General features: G+C 31.7%; 3 protein-coding genes across 4 annotated transcripts; 1 reads left to right on the top strand and 2 right to left on the bottom strand.

The window, feature by feature from the left end:
- Positions 1-1,262: 1,262 nt before the first annotated feature.
- Rab8 (RAS oncogene family member Rab8) lies at positions 1,263-4,441 on the bottom strand. 2 transcript variants are annotated; one of them, XM_018540329.1, is made up of 5 exons: positions 3,758-4,441; positions 3,422-3,482; positions 2,960-3,305; positions 2,620-2,622; positions 1,263-1,867 (listed from the first exon to the last, which is right to left on the bottom strand). In XM_018540329.1, the coding sequence occupies exons 1-5, from the start codon at positions 3,879-3,881 to the stop codon at positions 1,769-1,771; spliced, it is 633 nt and encodes a 210-aa protein (XP_018395831.1). In that variant the 5' UTR covers positions 3,882-4,441; the 3' UTR covers positions 1,263-1,768. The 2 variants fall into 2 exon arrangements, with proteins under 2 accessions (XP_018395831.1, XP_018395832.1); XM_018540330.1 differs by lacking the exon at positions 2,620-2,622 and having other exon boundaries at positions 3,758-4,440.
- Positions 4,442-7,513: 3,072 nt separating this feature from the next.
- LOC108774256 (uncharacterized) lies at positions 7,514-11,724 on the bottom strand. Its single transcript, XM_018540318.1, has 5 exons — positions 11,570-11,724; positions 8,214-10,283; positions 8,008-8,127; positions 7,777-7,925; positions 7,514-7,531 (listed from the first exon to the last, which is right to left on the bottom strand). Exons 1-5 carry the CDS (start codon positions 11,592-11,594, stop codon positions 7,514-7,516), a joined length of 2,382 nt encoding a protein of 793 aa, XP_018395820.1. The 5' UTR covers positions 11,595-11,724.
- A 2,252-nt stretch (positions 11,725-13,976) lies between these two features.
- Positions 13,977-18,192, top strand: LOC108774306 (dnaJ homolog subfamily C member 10). Its single transcript, XM_018540377.1, has 12 exons — positions 13,977-14,110; positions 14,396-14,549; positions 14,629-14,842; positions 14,984-15,195; positions 15,382-15,606; positions 15,697-15,914; positions 16,418-16,530; positions 16,615-16,833; positions 16,905-17,180; positions 17,254-17,530; positions 17,639-17,834; positions 17,950-18,192. Coding segments are annotated over exons 1-12 (2,349 nt in total). The 5' UTR covers positions 13,977-14,108.
- The last annotated feature ends 1,663 nt before the right edge of the window (positions 18,193-19,855 follow it).

Here is a 19,855-nt window from a genome sequence, read left to right as displayed (position 1 = left end):
AATTTAATCTTCATGTTATCTTGTAGCTTCATAATTTATCATTGACCTTTTAGTACAATCGCGAAATTTAAAGAGGAGCATCAATACCTGCAGAGATCTTGCGAAGAAATTATCATTCTCAACCAACGTTTACAAACTGTAGGTTTGTGTACACACGCGATACATCAGAAGGATAAAGCGAAAATAAAAGAGTTGGAACATATGCTAGCTTCAATGATGATCAGAAACACAGGCTCCGCACAAGAATTCGTAAATTACGATGCACATTCGAAGATAAGAAAATTACCGCCATCTATATAAAAAATAACAGGGGACAGGATTATATCAATAAATATACTAAAAACACGTAATGTACAGGATTAATAAAAAATGTATTATAATAATCGTTTGTATATTTAAGTATAAGTTTTGAACAAGTTCTGATGATAAAAATGCAAACTTGTAAGATGCACATCATGACAACCAGCGAACGAAAGATTTGTTTATTTTTTTTTAATTGCAGATTCCTGTAAACGAATCTATCTCTATATGCAAAATAAACCTCGTTGGAAGATAAGCCTCGCATAATTTATGCTCGTCTGTCTTTTTTCATTTAGACCTAATAAAAAATTCTATGACTATCCGTGATATAACAAAATTGTTTCTATAAAGTTTTTGTTCAATTCGTCACAAGGCATTTTAGTTACATCAGTTAATGCTCTAGTACGCTTTATGTTTTCCTGTTAATTTTGTGAAAAAGCTATATCTGCTTAATAACAGTATAAAAACGATCGTGATACCTATATACTGCTTAATCTTATTTTTTTTCCCTTATTTTTAGTCATTGTATGTGATGTTGTACGGTGTGATGTATGTTTCTATATTTTTATAGACACATGGTCCTCGAAGACACACACACGATATAAATTATATTAAAACATGAATTGCAGAATTTCGTGCATAAAAAATTGTATACTTTATCCCATTGCCATAAAAATTAAGTAACACGTACTTTTACACTTAACAGTGATTTTTCAATAATAAAATCGATCATTGCCCTTGAATATAGAAAACCAGAGGAGAAATTCAATTGTGTGCTTAATATATCACATAACATTATCTGATTTAATAAATTACATTATAATCACTTTTTAACCCTAATCGGTATTCGTGGATCCAGTAGACATTTTCTTTAATTTCTGTTTATAACTTTTCGCAATCTACATAATTTTAAATTACATAATCTTTTCTCAAATTTTGTTCAAAACAAAAAAGTCGTTAATTTTAAGCAACGATACATTAATTTAAAGTACACTGGACCCGCAAATTTCAGTTAAGGAAATCTCAGAGCAAATACCGATTAAAGTTAAGAGATACGATAGGATATGGATCACATCAATAGGATATAAATCCCGTCAACTTAAACCACTGCAAAACTATTTCACCTAAGTCCCTTTAATTATATTGATTAACTAGAAAATGTTTGCATAACAAATTGTAAAAGTTGCATGAATTAACATGTATGCATTCCCTTTCTATGCACTAAAAATAAAACATTTTAATACTTTCTCCTCTGAGGGTTTCTTCGGCAAAAAAATACATTCATGTAAATAATTTCTGAGTCTTTAATACGATGCGTTTCTCATTGTCAAGGAATAAATCCACTATATCCGATACTTGAGATGTGAAAAGTTCCACAGAACATCGGTTTTGTTCGACGAAATGAACATAAGTAAATAATGATAGTAAATAGATGCGCCTCCTTGAACAGTTGAAAATATTTGGGGGGTCAGAGTATAATACAACGGGCGAGCCAACTAGGTGGCTTCCTTTGTGGTTCTGAAGCTTTCAATTGATGACCGCCGCCTTTCGGTGGATTCGACGCTTCCTATATAAAACAAAACATAGTATTAACAGAATGCGTAATGTAGCATAAGATATATTTAGTACACAAACTTTATCGTAATTTCACACCATTTTTATGCACTTTCTTTATAACCAATTTAAATGTTACTTATATTTAGTCCAGCAATTAAAATGTTAGTAAATGCAAACATAACAGCATGCATGTTATCTCATTGTGATTTGTATTTATTTATTCGATTATTAGAAATAACTGATCACAAAGTTAATAGCAAATAACACAGCATACATTCATTGTTAAGCAAGCTGAGTGTAATATAATGCAAAATTAAAATAACATATCTATATTCTTCAAATATAAGATTTGATCTTTTTTTATTTTTGTACTAAACTGCATCAGAATTTTCTTTCTCGTTTTAGCTAAATATGAAGTATATACCTGTTTCATTTGAAATTCTAAAACTGTACGCTAGTTTAGTTACTAAAAGCATACCTGTATAATGTAAATTGAAACTGATATCAGACATATAAGTAATAATAGAGACAATAAATATTATTTCGAATTAATGTAAATATTTGATTAATATAAAATTGCAATAGTTTTTTAGTAGACATTTGCTCGTCGCTATCAAAACAAATTAATGAATAGAAGCCACAAATGATATATGACAAGATGCAACGATATATCATCACAAAATGTTTTGTTGATCGTAGATATAGAATTCAAGACATATAATTAAAAAACGTTAAAAACCAACGGTGTACATAGAAAGTTACCTTCTGCCAAGATGGACCAGCACCAAATACAAGAGAAACAGAGACAGGAAACAGAGAAACAGTGGTTATTTTGTGTAATACACATGAGATAAAAATGTTCATGTGAAAACTTATATATATATATATATATATATAATTAAGCATATTTCTCTAACTTATATTATTCCAATTATTAATATCTCTGTATAATAGATTTTTAAATGTAGAAGGTTTTACATATTGAAACATGAATACTAATAGCATATTAATTACAGATATATGAATACAAAGTAATCTATATTTGGCCAACCAATATCTGTAATCTCTTGGAGTATATGTGATACAATTCGTATTTCCTCACCAGTTTCTTTTCCATTTTCGCTTTGATATCACGTGCCAGAGTATAAAAAGCCTCTTCCACATTGATACTAGATTTCGCCGAGGTTTCCATAAATTTAATGCCATATTCCACAGCCAGTTGTTCGCCCCTTTCCTTCGTCACTTGCCTCTTGTCTGTAAGCTCACACTTATTGCCTAATAACATTTTTTCCACATCCGCTGACGCATTTTCCTCTATATTACGAATCCAGTTTTTAATGTTTTCAAAACTTTTATCGTTTGTAACGTCGTACACCAACATGATTCCCATCGCACCACGATAGTACGCTGTAGTTATGGTGCGAAACCTTTCTTGTCCAGCGGTGTCCCTTCAAGTGCAAAGAACGCATCCAATTATATTGCAGTACGATTTACATCACGACTCTACGGGACTAAATTGCTCTTGATATGACGAACGAAAAGAAAGAGCATAAAGTATATTTACCATATTTGTAGCTTAATTTTCTTTCCGTCCAATTCTATGGTACGAATTTTAAAGTCAATGCCTGAAACGTACAAGGAAATCAAGTGAATCAAAATCTGGGTTACTTTCCGGAGATACGGGGAAACGGAAAGCAGCGGACCGAGGTCGGATGAATCACGTTACTGTAAGCAGCACGACATAAAGTGCTCTTTGTCCATTATCGAATGATATTCAGGCCGTTTTCTCAAGAGAGAGAGACACACCCCGGTCTGCCGAAGGCAGTGATTAATAAACGTAGAAATGAGACGGAGATCGCGAGGAGGTGGGGGAGAAACGTGTGCCGACACAAAAACGTACCGATGGTCGAGATGAAGGTGGTGTTGAATGCATCCTCGGAAAAACGGAACAGCACGCAGGTCTTGCCTACGCCGGAATCGCCGATCAGCAGCAGTTTGAATAAATAATCGTACGTCTTTGCCATTGTCGCTGCGATGATGGAACGGGTATCGTCGCAGCCGCCGCTGAGCTTCCCCGAGCGATTATTATCGCTCACCACGAGTTCCGAGCGCTTCGCGGACAATGCTTCCTGGCGTTTGTGACGAGCCCACGAATTCGCAACACCAGCTGGCCGAGTCTCCCTATATTTCTCCCTCTCGGTGTCCTGCTATCTCTCTCTCTCTTTCACTCCGCTCGCCACCGAAGATATCTAACCGTCTCGTCCGCGAGACATTTGATGAGGCGCGTTCTCCTTCCTCCGGTGTTCGCTCGCTCGCTCACTCTCTTTCCGCTCACTCTCCTTCTCTGTCTACTCCTGGCTCTCCCGACGAGATTTCAGACTTTTCAGACACGATGACAGCACAAACGGGCGGTGACGCGTGGCTCTACCGCGCGTGAGAAATCGCGGGAGAAGGGGGCTTCGCTAGCGTATCCCTTGTATACACTTGCGACCGCGCGACCGCGAATTAACAAAGCGGATTAATCGCGCAAAACATCTGTCACACAAAAAAAGCGGTGACAGCCGTCCGTCCGCGAACTCCAACGCGATTTCGCCCTCGTGTGGTGGCCACCTTGCGCCGCCAAGTGCGCGTGCGCAACACGTGTTTCGTCTCGCGGCGATCTCGAATTTTGAAACTGTGTCCATATCAACCACAATGAGGAGTTGTGGAGGATTGATGAGAATTGATCGCAATCTTCACGGATGATCACAGATATCTGCAGATATCCACATATAATATTGAAATCGCGAAGGGATTTTGCCAGTGAATGACACAGAACATTTTCTTTAAAGACAGTTGATTTTGTATCATGTTGATGTTTGTCATCGCATTCTATCCTTCTTGACATTTAATAAATAACAAAGATAGAACGACACTTGTTTGTCAATGTTAAACGAAGATGAAATGATTCACTTGTATTGCGCTGTCATTTGTCTCTTGCTGGAAAACACCTTGTTTTTCTTTTAAAAGAAAAGTAGTTGTGGATGACACAGATATAATTTTATACACATATCCTTCTTGAATTCATATGAATAATAAAAAGATACTTGAGTCAACAGTATATTTATATTCATTCTATTTTATACGAGTTATGTCATTTTATTTTTTACAAATTATGTCATTTTTTGAAATTAATACTTTTTTATACGTTTAATTATACGTTAATTATTATACGTTTTAATACTTTTTAATCGACATAAATTAAATGAATCTGATAAATCCAACGTTAGTAGCTGTATTACAGATTTTGCCATCAGTTCCGGGGATTAAACTTAAGATTTTATCTACAATTCCTTTATAGATTCTATCCAGCTAATGAAATAATTATAACTATATAATATTTCGAGAAATCGCGCATTTAAGATAATCTTAAAAATAACATTAGAATAATTTACCTTAGAGCATGAACATGGTATAGCGCATTGCTATACTATAGAGATTCCGGGTTCGAACCACGGTAGAATAACAAAATTTTCGTATACTCTTATAGCTCCTCTCGGAAGACAATGGCGGGCAAAACACCGGATAGAGTATATTTGCCCAGCACCCCTATTCTGTAACTTTTAAACGCAAGTTCATTATTGTTATATAACATTATTGCGCAGCTTTTATCAGGATAAAAAAGCTGCACAAGAATGTTATAACAATAATGAAATTTGCGTTAAGGCTACAGAATAGTCCTGCAGGAAACCTCCCTATACTAAAAATTATCGTTTCGAAATCAACGTTTAAACTTTCGAGTCCTTATATATCTTATGTACTACATATGTACAATCAGTATGTGTGCATAGGTATATGAGAGGGAAGTGCCATATGCGCTGTGACAATGTATGGTATTTAAAGAGTTGCCTTAGAAGCACCAAAATTAAATTATTTCGTATAAAAATAAGAGAAGAAATACAAACAAGATTCTTCTCTTCTGTACTACTTCTTTTCCTTGAATGTCTTCGTCAAAGGAAATATATTAGAAATATCTAGTAAGATAGAAAGAAACTTTATTGAAATACAAACATTGTTTTACTCCCTTTCTTACACTTTTTTTCCTAGATTACATTGACTTTTCCTTTTTTCTTAATATATAACGAAACATTAGTATGTACAAATCATGAGTTTCTCGCCATCTTATTTGATCGGAGTTCTTATTAAATAGAGCTTTAGTAGTTAATAGAAATTTTTTTTCTTAGCAAACATTTCAGATATGAATCATGCAAGTTTCTTAATAATTTATTACAGCTTTCATTAAAAAGACCCAAGTTTGTAGATTTGAAAGTTGAAGCCTTAATTAAGATTTGTTCCTACATAAATATGTAAAATTGATTCATCTTTTTGTATTATAATATAGAAATCAATTAGATAAATCATTATTACATGCTGTTTATTTTAATCCTTTAACTATTTGACAGAAAAAAACGACTGGCCTTCATGTTCTTTCTGTAGCGAAATAATATTTCTTTAGACGATGTGATACATAGCTCTTTCTGGCCAGGCTATCTTTCAAAGTCAAAGATATTCTTAAAATTAATAAATAAAAAGCTTTGTAGCAGACATAAAGGAACGCTCATCAAACATCCTGCATATACATATACTATAATGTATATAAAATATATCCGTACACACATACATTTTTAGAAATAATTTTCAAATTACATTCTCTGAGATTATGAGAAGTAATTTTATAGTTCATAAATCATCCAAGATGCGCTAGAGCATTTTTATTAATTATTTAGCAATAATGATAGTAGTTTCAACATAACTTATTTATATTATAATATTATTAACAGCTTAATTAACATTGCAGTTAATAGTGAATATTAATTATACAAATAAATCCAATTATATTGCGTTTATGAATTATCTATAGATAAAATCTGGTCATAAAATAAGTTGTGTGTATGTGTGTGTGTACAACACACAGAACTGGGTTATTAAAATTTTAACACACGAAAATTGTCCGTGGCTTAAAAATGATTTATAAAAATATATGATGCTTCTTTTATGAATTATTTTAAGTTAATAGTTATTAAGTATTAAATCATTTGTTGTCCTGGTATACAGGGTTCAAAAGTCTAGAAAAATATAATGAAAACGATCAAGTATAACGAAAAATAGATACAATTTTTTTAGTTCTATAACTTCGCTTTTTATATTTTTTTTGCCATAATTGAGAGCTGTTGATATATCTTAGCATTTCCGATCTTTTAGTGAACACTGTAAATTAATAATACAACTCCAAATTTCATTCCATTTTGAGATAAAAAATTTCTCCAAAAAAAAAAAGTAATTTTGTAAAAGATCGTAAACCGTTTCCTAAACTTCACATTAAATGAAAGAAAAAAAGGACAGCATATGATACATGTGTTTAATATTTACATGAATTAATTAAATAAAATACTTAAAAGTATTTCTTTAAATTCTTCCCTCTCCTAAAATTCTTAATTAATATTAGTGAATGATGTGTTCAAATTTTAAGAGAAAGAAAAACTTATATAATAAATTACATTAACAAGATTGAGACATATGCTATGAAACCACGAATCTTCACGAAGTTAAATTCCGAGACTTCATTTGCAGTTCAAACCGTCGATTTGTTCGTACACCCTTCAATATCATCCGCGTTTCATGTTGCTGCTTTTGCCTACAAATATTCACAATTTCATAAAATTTTATATTGAATTATTTTAAAATTTCTTATATGTAGATCTATAAGTACATTATTTAATTTAACATTTAAATCCTTTCATCCTATAATTGTAATATTCATAATACAATTTATAATAAAATTCAAATTATATAGTTTAAGCTTGTGATATCGATAAAAGCACTCTATCTTGTAAATAAACTATTCTATAAAATATTTTTCTTAAATTTACTATACCTTGAAAAAATAGTTTGTTTTTTCAATATAAGATGCGTAGCTTCTGGCTTTTTCAATTTAAATCCAAATCTGTTATGAATACCGTCCTTTGTGTCGCTTGGCAATGGTTTCTTCTGTTCTGATTTCTCATCTTTTGAAAATGATTTGTTCTTAGCTATAAAAATGATTTATATAAAATTATTAGTATTATAATAAAAGTTATTGATGTATGCAGAATAATAATATTATCAAATTACTGAACGCTAGATGTCTAGCTTCCAAACGTTTCTTTGCATCTACAAGCGATTCTGATTTAGCAAACATTTGTTCATGTATCCTTCCAAAATTTGGTACTTTTTTCAGCGATGATTTTTTCTCTGAAGATAAATCTGAATGTTATTAGCACATAAAATAAAATATAAACAAATGTAAAATACGAGTGATTTTTTTTGTTACATTTTACCTGATTTCTTTTCAACTGATGCAAAAGTTTTTGGTGTTACTTGAATTGAATTCACCGGAATTATCGGTGTGCCTTTGTATATTCTTGGATTTGAGCTCGTAAAAGGAGAAATTAGTGAGTTCCGAGTAAGCTTTGCAGTTTCAGTCCTTTTCAATTTTTGTGCTGAATTCATAACATTGTTTCTATGCTGTACATTAATATTACGTGATATACTTGATCGTGATCCATGCAGCTTTTTAACTGAGTTTTGTGCACTATTTATATCAGATGATATATCCGCAAAATGTACTTTAGCTTTTTTAGCGTTATCTTTTATGCTTAAATTCGCATCTGTTGAATTGCGCTTTTTCGTCATTTGTTGTAAACTTAGCATCTGAGGTTGTTCCAATTCATAGGTATTCCTATTTTTTCCTTGTTTCTTTTCTATCGAATTATCCTTGTCATAAGTAGTGTTTAATTTCGTAACATTTGAAAGGAGAGATTGACTAGTATCACTAATTTCTTTATCAAAAAGAGAAGGTAAAGATATATTCTCAATATCTGTATTTTTATCAATTGTGCTAGCTAGCTGCATATTGGATTGATTTTTTGATCTAGTATTAAGAGAAGTGTTATTTACAGAATCAGAAGTATTAGAACACAAACTAGTGTTTCTTGATATCATTTTTCTCTCTCGTGGAGTGGATGATACTAAGGGCGCTTTCCCTTGTATTAATGTATTATATTTAATTCTTGATATTTGGTTAGTATCACTAATTCGTGGTTTCTCCATACTATTATTTCTTAATTTAGAATTAGAACTTTGCTTAGAAGATGCATCTTCAAAAACGTTCTTAACTTGTATTCTGAATATCTTCAAATTTCTTTTTTCCCTGTTTGAGGGAGATTTTACTTTGATCGAAATATCTCGAGTTTTATTAGCGACCACATATTTTTGTTTCAAGTTTTCAGGCGATAATTTATCTAAAAGTACTACTGGTTCAGCCAACACATCTTTTATTTGTGAAGTCGTCATTATCTTTGTTAATTTTGGACTTAAACAATAGTTAATTGATGACAAATTCTTTTTCTTAGATAAAAGAGATTTTTTGGGACTAATTTTGGACGATTTATCATTTTCAACATTTGGCGTAGTATCAAGACTCATGGAAGGCTTTGTTCCCAGACTTATTTGTATTTGGGATGGAGATAATAATTTCAATTTGTGTGATTTTGATTTTTTTGATTTTGAGGATTTTAACACTATTTTCGGAGATTTCGAGAATTTACGTATTATTAAATTTAAATCAGACTTCTCGCGATTACGTTTTACTTTTGGTGATATTGATTCATTTTTATTGGACTTGGAATGAGTTTTTATTGGACTATTGCCTAGATTGTTCTTTTTGCTTTTTTGTGATTTCTTACTGCGAGAATCACTATCTGATTTTTCTAAACTTTCCTCAGAATCCTCGCCTGTAGTAACGAGAGATAACTTTCGTGGACTCTTAAATAGCTTTGGTACAGCTACTGAGTGTGTCTTTGGAGAACCTATGGAGATCGGTGATTTTTTGGGTGTTTTTTTAGATCTGTGCGGTGTAAGACTAAGTTTGGGAGGTGTACTTTTAGGAGTAACTATGACAGGCGATATCTTTGCATTCGTGGCAGAGATATTCCGTTGTAATGTTCTATTAAGCATTTTCTCCGAATCCTGATTTTTTGAGGTATTGTACTGAAAAGTCTTGTCAAGTTCCATTGCATTATTGTTGCAATGCTTATTTCTTAACACTCTGATTGATTCACTGAGATTCATATTTTGGTCTTCTTGTGATACAGATGTATCTGCTCCTTTGTCTAAATTAAGCCTCCGGCGAGCAGCTTTCTTCTTTGTGGACTTTTTGAATGTTACCTCTAGATCAGGTGACTCTTTTTTAGTATTTTGCTTGATAGTGACTTCTAAATTATCTTTAACATTAGATTTTCTCTTCCTCTGCGACTGTCTGACTTTCTGTGCTGACTTGACCACATCATGATTCACATTTACTTTTTGTGCCTTAGATCTAGTAGAAACAGCAGATTGTTCCGCCGTTGCTGCAAAGTAATAAAACATTTCAAAACTATCTTCCTTTCAAATCATTAAAAGCTTTGAGAAATTTAAGACTGACTTCAGACTTCGACCAAACTCTAATTAACTTAACAATTTAAATATAATTGTTATATTTAAATTCTCAAAAGGGTAGACTTATTAATTATTGTTTGACAAGTGTCCATTTTTAATGTAAATTAATTGATATTTCTTAATATCAAGTAACTTTAATTTTAATTTATAACTTATTCTTGATTTTTACCTAAATTTCAAAGCTAAAAGAAATAAAAAGTTAATTTAATATAAAATGACTCTAATGAATAACAATTTAAAATTGTATAATAAGGATTATTTAGACCTAGTGAGTTAGGTTATGTGCTATTATAATTTCTATTTAGTATAAAATTATTTAATATAAAAACAATTTCACACATTTCAATCTTTATTAACAATCCTCATCAGTAAATTCATAAAGATTTATATATTCTTTCTTGCAATAAATCTCTTATTATTCTTCAACACTTGTATTACATATATTCAAAGACTCAGTTATTCATGTCTTTATCTTAAAGATTCCTGAGGATGATTCCGTTGTAAAATTATGACAGAATTCCAAAAGCAATAAAGACATGAATAACAGTCTTCGAATATATGTATTAAAAAGTAATAAGAAATTTATTGTAAGAAATATTTTAAGATTGTGAAAAATGTATACAAGTCTATGTATTTACTAATGAGGACTATTAGTAAAGGTCAAAACATTTGAAATTGTTTATATTAGTACCAAATAAAGATTATAATAATAGCACACAACTTATTAGGCTCAAATAGCCCTTCTTATTACATAATTTTGAAACAGTAAATTACTGTTAGAAAAATGAGCAAAAAAAAGATTGAGATTTGGATTCCACCAATGTAACATTAATCTCGGTTTAAATTATTGTTTACACTTTTCTGATTTTCAGGTTTAGAAAAAAATAAGGAGTAAATTAAACTGAGATTAAAATTCATCTTATATTAGTGGAACCAAGCTTAAGGATAACAAAAATTATACGGTTCGGAATTCCGTAAACAATTCTGTTGGTCAAGTCAATTGGAGCTTTTAAGTCGGAGTCACTTAAAGAGAGACAGGAATCAAATAACTTTTTCAATCGAGTCGATAACGTAGCGTCTTAAATTCTTGAAACCCGCGCGGAAAGCAACGCAAAAATACGTTGCTTACAAGAGAAGCTATAACCTTGCACCCGAAATGAAAGAGGAAATCATCGGGATACACATAACTTCGTTTCACCTGCACGAGTTCGTCTAGGCGACATCCGTCCTGGTTTTGGCACTCTTTTCTCACGTAGTCTTGTAAAAATGCACACCTCCGACACTCTGGCGTGGTCTGATCTTACCGCCTTTTCGATTTGTTGGGTGTCTAATTTAACGTGAACATAGGCTCAATCGAAGGACTCGCGTAGAATAGCATGTAGAACAGTTTGGCTGGTTTACGCGCCTATTTCTATGGCCAATTGCGACGCTCGAGCGACTCCTCTCATCCAGAAACGGCAGGAACGCGCGTCGTGCTGAATTGGTCGGCGTCACGAATCCGAAGTCCCTAACTACTCAAAATTTTAAACGGTAGCGTAACCGTCGCCGGACCGCAAACAAGCAATCGCGTCTGGCGTGTAGATTACATGAAGGGGCGCTATAAAAATCTTAAAATTAAAAAAGCTCGAGCAACTTGTTTAATGACAAATTATCGCGGAAATATATACTTTCATCAATTCCGATTAACGTAAATCGATGATTTACTCAATCACCACGATTGCCAATGTGAGAACTAAATACAATTTATCTCGAAAGAGGAAGAGAGAGGAGGCGTTGTGATACATTGAACTGCTATTGGCATTTCTGTGAGATTCAGGATGCTGTCACATGGAGAGAAAATTACAACGGAACGGAACAGTGAGACCAATCAGAACTCTGCAATCATTACTCTGCTTTTCTTTCTGCGATTGTGATTGATCTCACTGTTCTGTTCCGGTGCAATTTCCATTCCATATGTGATGCCACTCTCAGATATATAGCTAAACGATATTTTGTCGTACGATGATGCTTGTCGTATATATCTAGAAAATGAGCTCTCCTATTGGATATCAGAAGTTGGTAAAAGAAGGCACACTGACTTTTGCCTGGTTTATGCTTCAGGTCTTAATCTCAAGATCCTAAAATTCAACCAATAAAGCTGCCAGCTCTAACCGAAATTTAAACTCTATTGGCTGAATTTTAGGATTAAGATCTTAAGACCGAAGTATAAGGGTCTGCGCACAATGGAGGAACAGATATTAGATATTAAAATATTAACCTATCAGATACCAGATACATCGGATACACGATTCTGATAGGTTAATATTTTAATATTTAATATCTGTTCCTCCATTGTGCGCAGACCCTAAACCAGGCATTTACAAATATTGATTTGAGATAGATATAAAAATTTAACCAAAGAATCGCTGATTGGCTAACGATTGTAATGGTTAGTTTTAACAACATGTTGCATCTGCGCATCATGCGATTGATCAATCGATGAATTAAGCCCATTCTACATTGGTCGTAGTCGTATTGTAGGCATCGCAGGTCACAAATTTGTTGCAATAGCCAATTCGCTGTGTTAATAGTCTCGATGTACTGCTGAACGCAGCCATTGGTCGCGTTTAGCAGACTCAACTGTTGCGCTCGCTGCTATTGGATGATCTAAAAGAATATACCGCTTCGTAAGTTGAGCTGCTGAACATGACTGCGTTCAGCAGACTCAACAGTTTTGCAACCGTTTTATGATTCGTCTTGCTGATTGGATTATACTTTTGGATCTAAAGGAATAGTCCTATCACAGCAAAGAATCATAAAACAATTGTAAAACTGTTGAGTCTTGAAAAAGCAGCTTTGCAACTGTTATAAAATTCTTAGATATGATTGGCTTATATATTTAGATCTAATGAGGAAATAAGGGCAAGATCAATCATATTAAAGAATTTTACACAGTTGCAAAATTCTTTAATATGATTGGTCTTGCCCTTACTTCCTCATTAGATCTAAATGTATAATGCCCGTTTCCACCAATGTAGATTAACTTTATAATCTCGGTTAAACTTACTGTTCTTTTTTTTTCTAATTTTTAGAACTAGAAAAAGACGAAGAGCAAATTGAACCGAAATTAAAGTTAATCTACATTGATGGAAATAGGCATAAGCCAATCATATTCAAGAATTTTACAACAGTTGAAAATCTGCTTTTTCTGTTGAACGCAGTCTTATCTTAAAATGAAGTAAAAATTACAAAAAGTGAGCAAATTTTCACTAAAATATTTATAATTTTATTGGTCAACACTTAATGAATTTGTTCATTATCATTTTTATCTCATTTGACAATCGACCCTCTGAATTAATGCAATACAGTTAATTAAAAATTTTTAATAGGAAATAAAATGTTTACTTTTTTAAATAATAAAAATAATTTAATAGAATACTATTTAATCAATCTTGAGAAAAAAATAAGACGAATACGATGTCGAAGTGTTTCGTGAGTATAGGAAACTAGAAATTTATTTCTACACTTAATTTCTTTGTAACGATAGTTTCGGAATTGTTGAACAGGATCGGTGGTTTTCCAAACACGGTCAAACGATACCATCATAGAGCGTGGGAGTACCGCAATATGCGGAGACAGGATACGAAGTGACTGGTGTTACAATGAAAAACTGACTTACTTGAAACTTTGAGAGTTGAGAGTGGAACACAGCACTAAATTATTGTTGTGCAACGTAACCGTAATAAATCTTTTTAGAAATGTATGTATATAATATATTATCTAAATTAAAGCTATGTGAACAAAAGATTTTTTTATAAATTAGTAAATTACTGATACTGCAGTTTCTATAAATTTGGAGAATTTCATTAAAAAATTATTCTTACTTGACATTATTTAAATATGAACATAATTCTCTTTATCTGAAGATAATTTTCTTTGTTTTTTATTAGATATTAATGTACCAAGCAATAATATAAAACTTGACTTGTATTTTAATTATGATTTAATCATTTTGTATGTAACATGTGTCATGTTCTTGTTACAGGCATAAAGTCATTGTTATTCTCATTGCTATTATTTCTTTAACACGAGGAGAAGATTATTATGAGATCCTTGGTATAAACAAAACTGCTAATCAGGATGATATCCGAAGGGCTTTCAAGAAGCTAGCTGTCGTTTATCATCCTGATAAAAATAGCGTATGTGAATTAGAGTATAGTATATCATTGTTTTTTTTTTGCTGTGCTATATTGTTAATAATTCTTTGGTATTTTCCAGGATGATCCAAATGCTCATGATAAATTTGTTAAATTAACAACAGCCTATGAGACATTAAAAGATACTGACTTAAGACATAAATATGATCTTTATGGAGAAGATGGTCTCAATAAATCTCATAAGAAACAAACCTATCATTCTTGGAGTTACTATCAAAACAGTTTTATATATGATGATGACAAATATGTTATTAATTTGAATAAAAATGATTATTGTGAGTATATAATAACTTTCTTTATGCTTATCTCTAAATAAGAAATGAAATATATTAATGTTAAAATGCTAAATATTAAAAATTAAGAACTAAATATTACATTACATATATATATATATATATATACATGTATCTCTATAGATGAAAGTGTTATTAACTCTCATTCAAGCTGGTTTGTAAACTTTTATTCTCCAATGTGCAGCCACTGTCATCACTTAGCACCGACTTGGAAAGAAGTTGCTAAGTTACTTGATGGTGTTGTAAAAATTGCAGCAGTTAATTGTGAATACAACTGGCAACTGTGTCATCAAGTAGGAATCCGTGCGTATCCTACATTGCTCTATTTCCAAAAGGTATGTAGAGAGAAAAAGAGATAGAGAAAAAAAGAGTGCAAGAGAACCTGGTTTCTCTTCAGAGAATCTTAGAGTGTAGAATTTTTAAGAAATTTTATATAATTTCTCCATAGTTTTAGATATGTCTATGGATGATATTTGTTGATTAAATCAACAAGAAATACTAATTCACATTTTGTCTCAAAGAATTCACAGCACAGGGAGCATTACAGAGGAGAAAAAACACAGGAAGCCATCATACGTTTTGTATTAGACAGACTAAATATTCATATACGTGAATTAAATGAATTGCATTTCAAGGAATACTTAAGTGGCAAGAGTGTAAAGAAAACGCCTGTGTTAATATTTATATGCGATGATCAACAAAATTGTTTCACCTCTGATGAAAGAATCAAAGTAGCAGCTATATTTGTAAGTGTTGTGTTATTTTTATGGAAATATGTTTTTACCAAGACATTGCAATTATTAGATAGTATTATAATACGCGTTTTTATTTTTTAGGACAAACTGATTGATGTGACAATGTTTATATGCAAGAATGATAGGTGTCATGACAAGATATCTTACAATACAAACGCTGTCTATCTACCAATATATAATAAATCTTCTTGGGAGCCTATATTTCTTGATGGCATATTTGATATAAATACATTAATAGAAAAGCTCTTAGACCAATTGCCTGATCCGCAAGAGCTATCTGACAACGATTTTAAAGTAAAGTGTTATAATTTGTTATATACAAATTTGTACACATACTGTTAGTTATATATTAAAATAATATAATAGTTATATATTATATGTAATAATAATTATATACAATATATATGTAATATTATATTATATATTATGTATAATTAATTAATATATCATCATTATAGTATTACTATTAATTTACATTTACTTTTTGTACACAATTTTTATTTTTAACACAATTAAGAAAGGAAGAATCATATCAGTTAAAGAGCGCGTGTCGATGTCTAATAACATCTTTTTGTGACTTACAATCTTCAGGGCGCCAATATGTTAAAATATTATTAGGCACTACAAATTGATTTAATAATATTGAATTGGAAATTTTAAGAATTACGAAGAAATATTAGGCATCAACCAATATTTTAATTTTTTTAATTCTGTTGGACATTTCTTGGTCGATTTTAATTTACTGTTTTATTTTAAATTTTATTTTTATCAAAAGTATTCATTATGGTTTACAGCATATTAGGAAAATGAAGTCTGACGTTACCTGGGTTATATGCTTTTATATTGGCGATATCGAAAATTTGCAAGATTTGAATTTGCAAATGAAAAAGTTTTCGCCCAGTGGTATTGAACTAGGTAGCTATTTTTAATCTGCATTAATAGATTTGATATATTAAATATAAAATATTTTTACATAATATGAAATACTATATCTTCTAGGTAAAATAAATTGTGGCAAAAACGGGCAATTTTGTTCTAAATTAGGTGTAACACGATATCCAATTTGGGGCATACTTAAGCCAGGTGGAGCATTTGAATTTCATCACGGAAATAATCTTAATAATGATATTATTAAATTTATGCAAATTAGTATGAAAACTACAAATGTTTGGGCTCTCTCTACAGAAGAAGCATTGTCAATATTACAAAGGAGCAATGGTATTATATCATAAAACGTAACTTACATTTTTAGCAGATTTCATGATGTTAACTGTAGCAAAATATTACAGGAGATGAAGTATGGTTTTTAGATTGGTTTACACCGTGGTGTCCACCTTGTATAGAGTTTCTGTCAGAACTCCGGAAAGCATCGTTAGAATTTGAGGCGTCAATAGTTCGTTTTGGCACTATTGATTGTACCGCTCACAATACATTATGCCAACAAAACAACATACAGTTTTATCCTACTGCCATGCTCATAAACGGTAGCAGTACATATCAGTTCACATTATCGAAGACGGCTGAAAGTGTTATCTATTTCATTAACGAAAAAAGAAACCCATCAGGTAAAGATAATATGCCAATAATTTCTTTATCATATTTTCACGTATTTTTATTATGTCTGATTGTTTCATACAGTTATAGAGTTAACAACGAAAAACTTTCGTCAGAAATTGGGGAAGAAAAAGAATAATATTATATGGATTGTTGATTATTTTGCTCCATGGTGTGGGCCGTGTCAAAGATTAGCACCTGAATGGTCAGCTGTTGCAAGATCGCTGAACATTTTATCCTTTGTAAATATTGCCAGTGTAAATTGCGAGGCTGAGGCTTCCTTATGCACATCCCAAGGAGTACGGTCTTACCCCGATATAAGAATGTATCCATTAGGAAGTGAGGGTTTAAATACAGTCGCGTAAGTCAATTCACGTTTTACATATGTTCAATTAGGAATTAGTGCAAATTATATGATAAATATCTCAATATATACATTCATAATTTGTTTTTATTATTTACATTACAGTTTGTACAATGGACAGCGAGATTCGTTATCTATGTTAACATGGATAACAACATTCTTCCCAAAGAAAATCTCCAATTTAAATTTTTCTGATTTTCAAAAGCTATTGGACAGCAAGCATAATTTGATCATTTATTTTTCTTTACCAAATTGTCATCATTGTCAAAAATTGCAACCTGAGTTTGCAATTGCTGCGCAGGTAAAAATTACTTCATTGTAAACAACCAATTTAACTTTTACAATCTAGAATTCATTTTTTACAATCTATAATTTATTTGATAGCCATATTGATTATAAAATCCGTTTAATTTTAGTTGCTGGATAAAGTAAAATTTGGAAGGATTGACTGTTCCTTTTATATACAAAAATGCGAACAACATATAAAACAAAGTATACAGGTACAATATGTATCCTTTCCTACATTAATATTGTATAATTCTAAGGAAAAAAAACAAAATAAGCACAAGAGAGTCGAAATTGTTGCAAGAACGACTCAGAAAATCAAGGATGAAATTTTAAAAATTATTAATTCTCACACAAAACATGATGAACTATAATATAGAGTGCCTAAATTGAATTTAAGGCTTTTATTTTATCGTTGCAATCGTATATGATTTCTCTCTTTGGAATGTACAAATAAATTTATTTTTGCACATGTCATCACACAGACTAATATAAATTGAAAAAATATACGATTTGTTTTTTCAATACATCAATTAATAATTCAATAGATTTAATTATTAGTTACTTAATTATCTGTCTTATCGTATAATATTCTTACGTTTATAAAGCCCATTTTCATTGAAAATATACGACGTATGCAGATTGAAATATGCATTTATTTATTTTGCAGAATATATAATAATGTATAATATGTATTTAGCAAAAATTTATTATCAAATATGCAAGTGATGACATAAGAAAAACTAATTTATTTCAGTACAAGAAAGGTAAAGTTTATAGAAGAATTTTATTCCATTTTAGTTTTACAAAAATAGCCAAGAAGGGGACTTGATTTACAATAAATCTTAATCCATTCATGACATACCTTTTCTATCTTAAACTTAGTTTATGACTAGTAACATTTATAATATATAATAACAAATAATTGACCACTTATCCTGTTCTATATTTTTGAACATTTTTGTACAATTTTCACAGTCTTATTTCCTCTAAATAAACCATTAGCCTTTTTTTTTTAACAAACAACTGCTCTTTGCTATCCTAATCCTATTCTATTACTAACTCTCTCGCATTATCTCTACTATTATCTTTGATCTTTCCCTCTTTGCTCTTATGAGTACTTTCCTTTTCTTTCCACAACTTCCATAAAATTTCCCCTTTTGCTTTTCATCTCTAAGTTTCCTTATAATCTCCTCTGTATTCTTCCCTAACTTTTAAAACTAAACTCTTACCTTTTCACAATCTTTCATATAATGTTCCAAGTCATCCCCGCAGAACACACTCTATCCTCTTCCTCCTTCTTTAAAAATTTATTTGCCTCTTCCAAATTCCCACATCTAAGCTTCATCAATGCCCTAATCTCGTCCCTTCTCTCTCTCTCTCTCTCTCTCTCTCCCCCCCCCCCCTCAGCCACTGTCTTCTTATATTTTTTATTATATCTCACTTCTCTGATTCTGGCATCCTCCCATTGTCTTTGAAAAAATGCCTCTCTTTCTATTAATTCGCTTACTATATTATACCCCTCTCTTCCATTTACCTCACTCGCTTCAATTCCCTATTCATTCCTATTGTAAAAGCTTTCCCTTCCTTTCCCGTACGTATCTCTCCACCCTTGAGATATTTTTTCTTCCCAACAAGTTAAAACTATTTTGCCTGCTCATCCCTTCTTTATCCGTTCCTCATATCTCTTGGTTCTTATTGCCCAACCTACTCTTAATTTTGTCATCGTTAGTTCCCTCATATCCTAATAGTAAAGTCTGCGGAAACAGATTTGGAGCACAATGGAGCTAACAATTTTTGATTGCAGATTGGCAACAAATTATAGACAGAGTCTGCATCATCAGATACTGTCAGCAAACTGCTGACAACGTCTGCTAACATGTTTTGTCATGTCAGCAGACTTTGCTTGATTTTTGCCACCAATCTGCTGCAAAACATGTCAGCAAATGTTGTCGCCAAATCCATAGTCAAATGCGGACGCAGATGGTTACGGTTTTGTAATTTCAAAATCTGATCGAGTTTGCTGCCAATTTGCGT

This window comes from Cyphomyrmex costatus, unplaced genomic scaffold (genome assembly GCF_001594065.2).
Source record: "Cyphomyrmex costatus isolate MS0001 unplaced genomic scaffold, Ccosl1.0 scaffold241, whole genome shotgun sequence".
NCBI lineage: Eukaryota > Metazoa > Arthropoda > Insecta > Hymenoptera > Formicidae > Cyphomyrmex > Cyphomyrmex costatus.
This window is presented reverse-complemented; position numbering and strand designations above follow the sequence as displayed.